The 12,763-nt window shown below is 41.8% G+C and overlaps 1 protein-coding gene and 1 pseudogene across 2 annotated transcripts; one reads left to right on the top strand and one right to left on the bottom strand.

Annotated features, from left to right (window-relative positions):
* Positions 1–858: 858 nt before the first annotated feature.
* LOC118105958 (odorant receptor 131-2-like) lies at positions 859–2,452 on the bottom strand. Of its 2 annotated transcripts, XM_047339481.1 has the most exons (2): positions 2,214–2,452; positions 859–2,136 (listed from the first exon to the last, which is right to left on the bottom strand). In XM_047339481.1, exon 2 carries the CDS (start codon positions 2,094–2,096, stop codon positions 1,347–1,349), a length of 750 nt encoding a protein of 249 aa, XP_047195437.1. In that variant the 5' UTR covers positions 2,097–2,136; positions 2,214–2,452; the 3' UTR covers positions 859–1,346. The 2 variants fall into 2 exon arrangements, with proteins under 2 accessions (XP_047195437.1, XP_047195436.1); XM_047339480.1 differs by having other exon boundaries at positions 859–2,452.
* Positions 2,453–12,606: 10,154 nt separating this feature from the next.
* Positions 12,607–12,763, top strand: part of LOC118105960 — a 6,827-nt pseudogene continuing 6,670 nt past the window's right edge.

Genomic DNA, 12,763 nt, shown 5'->3' with positions numbered 1-12,763 from the left:
ATATCTGGCCTATGGGCATCTGTTCAATATAGTTTCCCTTCTAATGGACAGTGCAAACAAAACATATTCAAAGTTTAAATTTGTGTATTTCAGGAGAACAGATTGACTTGGAGGGTTACATTTTGTATTTTTATTTATTATCTATAACACAATTCTGACACATCTTTACCAGCATCAAGGGAAACTTGCATTTAGGCTGCTTACATACACATATATAAATATTCAAATGGGAATTTCAGCCCACTTATTTGTGCATTGTTCAAACATTTATGGTATTTAAATTTTTATATTCGTTATAACGTGAAGCTCAGTCACAGACTTGCTCATAAATCCTGCAGGATCAGCAGTGCATGCTCAATGAGAAACTGAGAGGCTGAAGCACAGCAGCTGCCAGATTGTGTCATAACAACTAAAATTCAATCCCACAACTGTCAACAACCTGTATTGACTCTGGTGGCGGATCCATAAATGTGTCGATCTTGTGGACACACAAGGTTTAATCAGTGTCTGGTTATTTCTTGTTCAGAGATTGTACATTCTGTTCTCTCTGCGTCACGAATAATCTTTGAATTACATCAGTACAACTTGAAATGTTCACTCCCTTTATGTATATGCAAGAACGGGGTTGCTGCAGATTTCATAAAACTAGGTTTAAGACATTTAACAGACACAAAGAAAACAATTTAATACTTTTAAATATGTTTCATGATAGCATCGGCACATGTTTGAAAGTATGATGGAAAACCAGTTGGGACATTAAGACTTATAATATTTTAATTCATATCACATGGACTCATATAACACATTTCCACTGATAATAATCATTCAGTGGATCCAGAAATGTTTCATGAAACGGGCAATGAATCAAGCAATACGATTTATTTTAAGCTTCTTCTTACATTTTTCATCATGAGACAATGAGCAACCTAAAGCAGCAGTAGTGACAGTGTTTGCTGCAGATCTGATGCTGCTGACTGACAAAAAACAAACAAGGATTGATGAGTCTTCTGCAGCACAATCAACTGTTTCATTAAGATACAATGATGTTTCATAAACAAAATGACTGTCTAGGACTTTTTTAATACCCTCTGAGGCCTTTTTGGAGGAAAGAAATTTAAATTTTGTTTTTGAAAGGACTTGTCATAACTTAGCCCATGTTTTTTTTTATGAATTTCACACTAAAATGGCAGATACACATGGCATATACATTTACCCAGAAGAACAAGGACTTTGTGTTTTGTCACCATTACTTACAATGGAAGTGCATTAGGAAGCGTCTCTTAAAGGCTTGTGTGTGTGAAAAGTAAGAATATAAACCTGTCTCGTGTCTTTAATCTTATTTAATTCTACGACCAGGGTTTGACTTTCTTTGAGCAGCAGAGGAACGTTTTCCCGATGTAGCCCCTGAGACTCTGGTCTCTGAAGCCGTAGATGAGCGGACTCAGAAAACGTGGGATCAGGATGAAACAGAAATAATTAAAAAAGGCGATGTCCTCTGGTTGCCAGTTGGCGTGCAGCACTATGAGAGACTCAGTGATGGGATGGCTGAAGGCCAGCACGCACAGCAGCAGCTGGAAGCCGTGCAGCAGCACCGTGTGCATGGCTTTGCTCACGGACACTCGGTCCTGTCTCAGCTTCCTGGTCTCCAGCAGGATTCTCACATATGTAAAGAGGATGATGACTGCGACCACTGCAAAGAAGAGCAAACTGACAGCAGCTTTGAACAATTTCTGGATAGGAGAGGGGTTGACAAGAATAGTTTTGCAATGCACAGGGGTGGAGAGGACATCCACAGAAGGGTCACGTTTCCCGATGGAGAAGTCAATGACAGGGAAGATGCAGCTGATGAACCATAGACACAGAATAATGATCCAGATACGGTCTGAGCGCCAGGAGGCCGGGCATCGCAGGGGGTAGACGATGGAAATGTAACGCTCCAGTGACATGGTGGCCAGGATTAAGGGGGTGTTCTTGAAAGTGGCAGTGGATATGAAGAGCAGGGGAACACAGTATACCAGAGCAAATTTCACCTGACCTATGACGAAGAGGAAGAGCAGCACAGAGGTCATGAGCTGGAGGGTGTCGTTGACCAGCATGGAGGCGAACAGGATGTAGCGGGACGTGTCCAGGAACTGCCTGTGGGACGCAAAGATGTGCAGCATGACAGCGATGCAGCACAGGAAGACGCAGAAGAACGGGATGACCACACACACCTTGATGATCACAGACAGGCTCCTGTGGGAGGTTGCGTTGGTTTGAAGCTCAGTCAGATTCTGCATTTTGCAGCTGTGGAGGCCGGGGAGCACACATGTTAAAGCACTTAAAGCTCCATGTACATATTGAGAAATAAAATGAATACACACATAAAAGCAACAACATAATCTACTTGATAATTTACAGAAAACCTCCAGCATTGTAAATACTCCTTTGACTTGAAAGCAGTTTGAACTTTGTCTCAATAAACATCCAATTTTCATAATAACAAAGCACTTCATTCCTACGTCTGTCAGAAGAGTTCAGATTTCTATTCTTCTCATCATAAGATGTGTCTTCGATGAACGTTCCTGAGACGTTCTCCCTCTAATCTCTGGCCTCGTTCCTATATGTTGTGTCTGATATAGGCCCGATTCCTCCAGAGATAAAGTCATTTCATGCTTTCATCATTAAGCATTATGTTTCTCATCATCAACAGATTTCAGTGGGGAGTTGGACTCACGGGCTGAGACGAGATCTGTGGAAAGAAGCTCTGAACATGGAGAGTGTTGTGACATGAAACTTTTCTTAAATCATAGCAACTTAAAATCATAACAAACACGTCACAAGTGATGTTGCACTGAACTTGGTCAGGACCCTCAGAACCCCTTCAGAGCAAAGTCATAAAACCGGGATTCTTTTAAAAGTACCAAAGTCTTGGCAGAGTGTAATTACTTTTACAGTAAATCAATTTCCAACATCATTTACATTGTTTGCCACTCAAATAATTGATGATCCACACTGTCTACAATAAGCTGTTGATTTACATTATTCTAAGTATGATGTTCACATGAGTTGCTAATAGAATATTCCATTCATATTCCTGTTTGCATGTTACAGAGCAAAGTCTGATTATGACGTCAAGCAGTTGGTAATTGTCGTGTACATGATGTTTCAAGATGCTGTGAAAACTCTAATAAGACGTTCTAATGCGATTAAGACGTATACATGTCCGTCATGTGACTACTCCACATGTCTTAATTTGATTATTGCTTATTCTGGTTATGACCTTATTCAGGTGAGGATCATCAGAGCATGCTGTTGACATGGCAGTGTCTTATTCAGACTTATGTCTTAATTGGGTTGATTTTGGAATATTTCTGTCTATGTTAACTTAAAGGTTCAGTGTGTAGAATTTAGTGACCTCTAGTGGTGAAGTTGCATTTTGCAGCTGAACCCCTCACCTCACCCCTTCCAAACATGAAAGAGAAGCTGTGGCAGCCTTCAGTTGTCATAAAAACTCAAAAGGTGTTTAGTTTGTCCAGTCTGGGCTACTGTAAATAACATGGCGGCCTCCTTAGAAAAGACCTGCTCCTTATTTAAATATAAACTGTTTCAATATAAACGGCTCATTCTAAAGTAAAGAAAACAACAATTTGTACAATTTAGATGAAACACTAGTGAAAACATCACTTGGATTATTTTTTATATTCACTTTCTGCCAATAGATCCCTTTCACATAAATCTTACACACTGAACCTTTAATATGACCGAGTGCCATCTGTCACTGCAGCAGTGTGGTTCTGTTGTCCAGCTGCAGCAAAGTTGTATGTAAACCAGTTTGTAGAGGATCAGAATTAAACCAGGATATTAAGAGAACCTGTTTGACCAGCTGCATTATTTCTCCATCCTGTTTGCCCTGTGTGGTGAAAATCATGAACATCAAATGGAAGGCTACTCCATATGCGACAGGTGCATGAACATTGTGCAACAGGACATATTTTCTTATGAAAATAAACAGATAGCTTCAGCACAGAATTGAAAAACGTGGACAAATTTTGTTTAAGTTAAAGTATTTTTAATTAATCTATCTATTTATTTCCTGCTGATGTGGTGCTGTCACTCAACTGAGCCGTTTCCAGCTGTCACGGGGGCGGCTCTCGTATCGATCGCTGGCACTGAGAGGATTCTGCTGAGAGGACACTTCCACGTGAGCTGGACCAGACTCGTTCAGTGCAGTTTGTGAACTGTTGAGCAAAGTGTTTTTGGCAGCAGTGCTTCTTACTTCAGCTCACAGTGCTGACGTCAATGCAGGCGACGCTTTGTGAGCTGTAGATGTCACTACAGTCAGTGAAGCTGAGTCTCTCTCTCAGTGAGTCCATTACTGCAGGATCCAGAGTTGCTGGGTCTCACTGACGCCTGTGAAAGCATTAAGTGTTGTTACTATCACTGCAGAATTTTACCTGTAAAATTACACTCACACTTATCCCATATTCCTAAAAATGCAACATTTCTAATACTAGAAATATTCCCAGTCCAATATTACTAGGTCAATATTTCCATGACTGTTAACTTACTCCTCCAATGTTCCTGTTTGCATGCAGCCGTTACCTGATTAATTTTAAACTGAGTTCTTACTGGATTTCGTGTTCAGTGCACAGAGGCCAGGCCGTGTGATAAGACATATATATAATGGTGAAAAGACACATGTGTGGTGCACGGCAGAAAGATGGTTTATCTCAGGGTTCGAGGATGTTTGACTGTGGTTGTGCATACATGAGGGAGGGTAAATATTATTGACAGTCGTTGTAAAGATCAGTACTGTGCATTTCAGCACTGTATATTTGTACTTGTTAAATGGGTTTCTTACTATCCTGGAATTATACTTATTGTACTATTACCACAAGTAAATGCACCACTAGATTGGAAATTTAGGAAAATGCTCCAAAATCTGCAAGTGCAAGGTAAAAACTCAAATTTGGGATTTGAGGTTTATTTAACTTTTGGACCTAATATATATGATACTGATGACACAAACCTGGTGCACTTTTTAACAGTGTTTCAGTGTCAGGCTCTTGAACCACATCACTCATGTCAGTCATCACAGCACAATTAACTACAGGTATATTAACAGTGTAGTTATTCAAAACGATCATGAATCACATGAAGAGTGTTTTCCGACCGCGTTCTCCACTGGATTGAGCTGCTGCAGTGCCGCGACATCTCCAGAGCACAATTAGAGGACAAATCTCATATCCCCTGTTTAGTAATTAACAGACTGGCTGATTATTGTGTAAAGCTCCTGAGTCTAATTGCGCAACCTGAAGTTGTCACTTGTTTGGCAAACAAGTTGACTCTATAAAGAGAACAGCTCAGAACAGCTCCTGCGTCAGTGGACACGTCTGCAGAGTTAGGACCAAACTGTGCAAAACAAACTTTCTGCCTCTGGACACAGAGGTTGTCAACTCAACAGATACGTTATTTGCAGGCAATTAGACAGAATCGATACTCCCAATGACTAATCTGTTGGCATCAAGGCTTTAGTGAAATATTAAATGGCCTATTTAAGTGTGGAGTACAATAAAACGCTATTTTCAGTGAGATAAACTAAAAAGCTATTAGAAGATGGGATTAATAAAGGATGCAACAAAGAAAACCCCAAGAAAATGTGGTCTCATTATGTTACTTACAGTCCTGATGGTATAAAAATAAGACTTTCACGAAATGTTTATGATTATATATTCTTTAGTGATATACAGCAGTTGTTCTTGACTGAGCACGGGGCAGCCGGCGTGCAGGGTGATGACGTCTCCCTCACCATTTCTGTAGAGATTCCACCAGAAGATGGCAGCTCTCTGGAATAAGAAAAAGACAAAAAGGAAAAGTTGAAATGAATTTTAAAAATAGTGCTTTAGTTCAAATTGAGGTTGGACCAAAGTGTTATTTTAATCATAATATTATCTTCCTGGTTAATCCATGAATCAAAATGCACATGAATCCAAAGATATTCAGTTTTCCATGATATAAAAAACAGGAAAAAAAGTGAAGTAAAAAAGTGAAATCCTCACCAATCAATTATCCAATGTTGAATACATTTACAGATGGCAGATTGGCTGAGCAATGTTGTTTTAAAAGGTTGAATGAAATTAAATCAAATTACAGCTAGAAAACAGTAAATGAGGATGTTCTTGGAGCTACAAGTGTATTTTCTGCCATGAATCATTCTACTTATCTCAGACAGAGTTGAATTTCATGCATGAACTATTTTATTAGTCATTTATCAGTTTACGAGCTTCCGTTATTTTCTGTGGCGATGATCTTTCAGCACTTTGTCGGCTGCAGTGCAGATGACATTCCCAGCCACTCTGAATGCAGCCGTTTGATCAGGGTGAAGGCCGCCAGCCCAGGTTCGCCATCGCAGCCGCCAGCGGGCCTTTATAAAGTCCAGTGTGCCAGGTCAGACACTTTGGTGTAGAAGCTGTGTTAAAGTGTGGTTATTAACCCTTGTGTTGTCCCTGCTTCCCCCGGCTGTTGGCCCCCTCACATAGCCCACCCCATATTAGGACGCACACCTAGCGCAATAGACAAGTGAGCAGCCCTTGCAGATGTATTTGTTACACCTGCGGCACATGGTGTGAGTTTTACATGGAAGAGGCCGGACACTCGGGCTATGGAAGAGGCCGGACACTCGGGTCGAGCGTCGTAGTCAACAGCTCTCTGTGCGCCGGCGGCGGCTTTTACAGCCTTCACAACCACGGCGGACGCGTCCGTGCAGGATGCGCTCTAAATTGCGATGAACGGAGTCGAGGCCTTTCCCAGCTGCTCTAGGAACACCCTCCGCTTGTTGCGCTTGCCCGGCATCCAGTCTGGGTTGATCTCTCTCCATATCACGAAGGCGTTGTAAGAAGAGATGTCGAGAGTGTTGTGAAAGACGACCAGGGGCCAGCGCGCGGTCGGCCTCCTGCAGCTGTACGTTCCGATCACCTTGTCTAGGTTGTCCCGCCACCTTTGTTGCGGTTGTAGTCGGACGATGACCGGTTTCCCATCCTCGCGGTCGCTGATGTCGGCCTCAGGTGCCCGTGTGCTCAGGAGCACCACATTCCTGTTTTCTTTGGGATGCTAGGACAAGGTGGCAGTGGGCATGGATGCGAACTTGGATGAGAACACTCTCTTCCCTTGACCGCGAGCAGCCTGGTCGGGAGCTGGGCTTGTTCTTCGAACAGTGCCGTACGGTGAGCTTCCTCTCCAGGAGCTGCCGCGCAGGAGTTCGTAGGAGGTGAAGTAATTGTCGCACGTGACGTTGCGACCGTGCAGTCCCTCCGTTACATCGAGAGGCACTACCCGCAACCTAATAGTTCCGTTCTGGGCGTCCACCGCTCGGCTTTCCGGTGTACACTTGCATCTTCCAAGCGTGGCTTGATTTCGCATCACCCAGGCCACCCACGACTTGATCCCGTATTTCGCGGCTTGCTGGGCGTGTACTGACGGAATAGACACCCGGCCAAGGGAGAAAAACAGGAGGAGAAGAGATGAGAGGAGATGAGATGAGGACGAGGACTAGCAGCCGCTATCTACATAAGATAACATAACTAACATAACATAACATAACATAATATAACATAACATAACATAACATAACATAATAATAATATAAAAAAAAAAAAAAGACAACACTCTGAACGGAACCAGTTGCTCGTCCACGGTCACTTCGGGCCCAGGTTGTAGAGGTGCGGTAGCGCGACACCCACGCGTTCCAGACCTCTCTTTGACGCCAATTTGTCCGTGGCTCGTCTCATTCTTCGTCTCGCGGTCGTCAGGCTTTAGCAGTCTGGAGTACGTGTGGAAGGTTTAGGGGCATCGTGTACGAAATGTCGCCCGGCCGCTCTCGGCGTCCCACAGGCTGGCAGCGGCCTCGCCCGGGGACCTGTACACGCCCGCTAAGATCAGCAGCCCTACGTGGCGCGCAGGTCGGTCCTCGTCATTCCTTTCCATTCGTCACCGTATTTTCGACGACCCTCCCGATTCGTCATCTCCAGGATGAGGAAGAGGAGGAGGAGGAGGAGGAGGAAGAGGGAGGAGGAGGGAGGGAGGGAGGGAGGAGGAGCAGTGGCCCTCCTCTCGGCCACCGTACGCCCTCGAGGACCATGTTATTTCCCCCGTTTCAACGGGGAAGGTCTCTCTTTCCACGAGTCAGTGGTGGTGGTGGTGGTGTCGCCTTGGTCTTGTCCTCCTTCTTCTTCTTCTTCCAGGATGAAGAATCTGCAGAAGCCTCACCCACTGGGTCGTAGTCTTCATCACCGTCGCCGTCTTCGTAGTCACCGTCGTCGTCTTCGTCTTCGTCGCTATCGCCGTCGTCTCCGTGTCCGTCTCCGTCCTCTCTGTCTTCTTCTCGGTCTGCTTTTCTGTCTGCTTCTCGGTCTGCTTCTCCATCTCCTTGTCTGTCCGCTTCTTGGTCTGGCTCTTTCGCGCCCTCTTCGGGTTCAGAGGATGGTTGCTGGGAGAATAGCTGTTGGAGAACCTGTTCTCTGGTGAAGCGCTCTGGCGCGACCTTCGTGCCATGGTCCGTGAAGTGGCACACTGAGACTTATATGTGGGTCTAATGTACCCCCTTGATTTCAATTGGAATCAGGTGTGAGTCCTAAATAAACCCCACAAACCACAGCGCCCTCTCTGGGGTCTAAATGACCCCTCCCATGACAATAAAGAATGACAATCCATTGGTCTCAATTACCCCAGGAGAATTGGATTATGACAATCCTTGGGTCCCCCTAACCCTAACCCTAACCCTGACCGGCCAGGGCTTGCGTATGATCGCACGCACGCACGCACGCACACACACACACACACACACACACACACACAGACACACTCTGGGTCAATTCGACCCAGGAATAACATAAGGGTTAAAGGAAAGAAGAGGACAACCACTCAATTAGGATTTGGGTTTGAAGCTCGTGAGCTAAAAACTGTTCACAGAAGAGAAAATATCCTTCAGGCAGAACCACGATAGGAGTTATACGAAACTCTGCTGTTCATCAGAGTTGAAATACCAAATACACAATGATTTGTGGTACTTGACACAAACAACACGAAGGAAATAGACAGATCATCTCATAATGAAATAATCAAGAGATACCTTTTTACATAACAGTTCACCTAACTCCAAAGCACATCACTTTATTTATGACCTTATCTGAAAGTTCAGCGCTGGGCTGAAAGGAAACAGCTTTTTGTTCTGACGCCAGAAGAAGAAATTCAAATGAATGTTGGATGTTGACAGATCAGTCAAGCTGATGCATGACATGACTCATTTTCCAACCAAACCACAAAAACACCACAACACTGAAGCTTCAGTGTCTTGGTGAAAGTGACTCCTCCACACATTTTCTTTTTTTTCCCATGGAGAATTCAATCTTCAGCATTAATTATTGGGAAGTGACTTGATGAGTCTTGTTCTGCATCAGTTGGGCTCTTTGCAGCATCATGAAAGTTTCTGGCCAAGGGAAAGAAAAACTTTAAAAGCCATGATTCTACCTGCACAGTTAATTGATGTCATTGTTTTCTTATAAAGAAAAAACATAAAACAGAACTTTAATTCCGCAACAGTGAAATTGAAATTTTTGAGCTATTGGGACATCGTATATCGTATCTTATTGCATCGTATCATTTGGTATTGTATTGAATTGTAGCTTAACTTCTCTTGTCTCATCTAGACTTGTCTTAAATTGTCTTCTCTTTACTTGTATTATATCGTATTGTATTTCATTGTATCGTATCGTATCCTATCCTATCCTATTTTATCATATCGTATTGTATGATATCGTATCGTAGCGTATTATATCTTAACTTTTCTTGTCTCAACTTGTCTCGGCCTGTCTTAACCCGTATTGCATTGTATTGTATCGTACTGATCGTATGGTATGGTATCATATCCTATCGTATATGGTATGGTATCATATCGTATGGTATCGTGTATTAGGTATCGTATCTTATCGTATCGTAAAGTATTGCATCGTAAAGTATTGCATCGTATCGTATCATATTTCATTGTATGATATCGTACCTTAACTTGTCTTGTCTCAGCGACGACTTAACTTGTCTTGTCTTGATTGTATCCTTATCATCCTATCGTATCTCAACTTGTCTTGTCTTAACTTACCTTATCCTAACTTTCATGACTTGTCTTGTGTCTTGTCTTAACTCATCTTAACTTATCGTATCTTATCTCATGATCATATTCTTGTGAAATCTCTGATCATCATTATGTCCACAAACTTTTAATTGTCCACTATATGTCACAGCACCAGTACTGTTCACTGGACAAAACCCATCACCACTTTCAAAGTAAAACACATCTGGAAATTAAAGCAGATGTTTCCCTAAATACAGAACAGAGGTGCAGCTCTGTCTCTCTCTCAGGATTTCACAGTCACAAATCTCTGGGGGAATCATTGTTTATTGAATATCCAACATGCAGGTAGAAATTGTATAGAAACCATCCACCTCCACTTTGCCACCATCACTCACCGCCTGATGTCCTGCAGCCTCTCAAACTCGTGAGCGATGTAAGTTCTCAGGTCATCGATCAGCTTCCGTTCAACACTGATCGCCTGCCGGACGTTCAGCAGCGATGTGTACATTTCTCCTGCGGACACAGTCAGGACAACGCAGCCGAACAAAACACGTGTGAGAAGATTCTTCTCCACAGCAAAGAGTTAAATGTCCTTCCTCCTGCAGCAGCTCCTCAGTCTGAGCTCCTCTTCCTCCTCCTCCTCCTCCTCCTGCAGGCTCCTCTGTCAGAATCAAACCTGCCTCCAGGTCCTCCTCACATGTGAGATCAGCTTTCACCCACAGCCTGAGGAGATGGGTTTTACACCATTACACTCATCACACTGGTTTATTTCCTCTACAACAACAACAGGAGTATTCCAAACTTTTATTTAGGTTGTTTGTGCAAATTAATCTGATTAAATTTGAGCCTGGTTGCCAAACACCTTATTGTATGATATACAAAGATCAACTTGCCACCTTTATTATAGCCTATATATATATAATTATATTTATTTTATTTATTTGTTTTTAGGTGACGATAAATTACAGCGATAGGTGCATATGGGTCTTAAGTTTGGAGTCACAGCGACATCTGCAGGCAACAGTGCTGAACAACATCCCATCTGTAGCAATAAAGCTCCATAAACTTGAGTAGAGAGATTAATTCATTATTGATGTAATTAGGCTATTATTATAATTATTATTATTACTATATTATTATTAATATTATTATTATTATTATTGTTGTTGTGATTCCATGTACGATTAAACTACAAGTGTGACTGTGACATGCATAAACAACTCAACTTAAACCACCAGTTGACAAGGAATTTACTTTTAATCACTTTTTAATTACTCAATAAAATGTGAGTAATGTACGTAATGTATCTGGCCTATGGGCATCTTTTCAATATAGTTTCCCTTCTAATGGACAGTGCAAACAAAACATATTCAAAGTTTAAATGTGTGTATTTCAGGAGAACAGATTGACTTGGAGGGTTACATTTTGTATTTTTATTTATTATCTATAACACAATTCTGACACATCTTTACCAGCATCAAGGGAAACTTGCATTTAGGCTGCTTACATACACATATATAAATATTCAAATGGAAATTTCAACCCACTTATTTGTGCATTGTTCAAACATTTATGGTATTTAAACTTTTATAATATTCATTATGAAGTCTGAAGCTCAGTCACAGACTTGCTCATAAATCCTGCAGGATCAGCAGTGCATGCTCAATTGGAGAGAGAGAGAGGCTGAAGCACAGCAGCTGCCAGATTGTGTCATAACAACTAAAATTCAATCCCACAACTGTCAACAACCTGTATTGACTCTGGTGGCGGATCCATAAATGTGTCGATCTTGTGGACACACAAGGTTTAATCAGTGTCTGGTTATTTCTTGTTCAGAGATTGTACATTCTGTTCTCTCTGCTTCACAAATAATCTTTGAATTACATCAGTACAACTTGAAATGTTCACCCCTTTATGTATATGCAGAACAGGGTTGCTGCAGATTTCATAAAACTAGGTTTAAGACATTTAACAGACACATAGAAAACAATTTAATACTTTTAATGTGTTTCCTTGATAACATCAGCACATGTTTGAAAGTATGATGGAAAACCAGTTGGGACATTAGGACTTATAATATTTTAATTCATATCACATGGACTCATATAACACATTTCCACTGATAATAATCATTCAGTGGATCCAGAAATGTTTCATGAAATGGGTGATGAATCAAAGCAATACAATTTATTTCACGCTTCTTCTTACATTTTTCATCATGAGACAATAGCAACCTAAAGCAGCAGTAGTGACAGTGTTTGCTGCAGTTCAAATCTGCTGACTGACAAAAAACAAAAAGGGATTGATGAGTCTTCTGCAGCATTAACTGTTTCATTAAGATACAATGATGTTTCATAAACAAAATGACTGTCTAGGACTTTTTTAATACCCTCTGAGGCCTTTTTGGAGGAAAGAAATTAAAATTTTGTTTTAAGAAAAGGACTTGTCATAACTTAGCCCATGTTTTTTTAATGAATTTCACACTAAAATGGCAGATACACATGGCATATACATTTACCCAGAAGAACAAGGACTTTGTGTTTGTAACCATTACTTACAATGGAAGTGCGTTAAGGCGTCTCTTAAAGGCTTGTGTGTGTGAAAGTAAGAATATAAACCTGTCTCCTGTCTTTAATCTTATTAATTCTACGACCAGGG

This window comes from Hippoglossus stenolepis, chromosome 4 (assembly GCF_022539355.2).
Source record: "Hippoglossus stenolepis isolate QCI-W04-F060 chromosome 4, HSTE1.2, whole genome shotgun sequence".
Classification (NCBI taxonomy): Eukaryota; Metazoa; Chordata; class Actinopteri; order Pleuronectiformes; family Pleuronectidae; genus Hippoglossus; species Hippoglossus stenolepis.
This window is presented reverse-complemented; position numbering and strand designations above follow the sequence as displayed.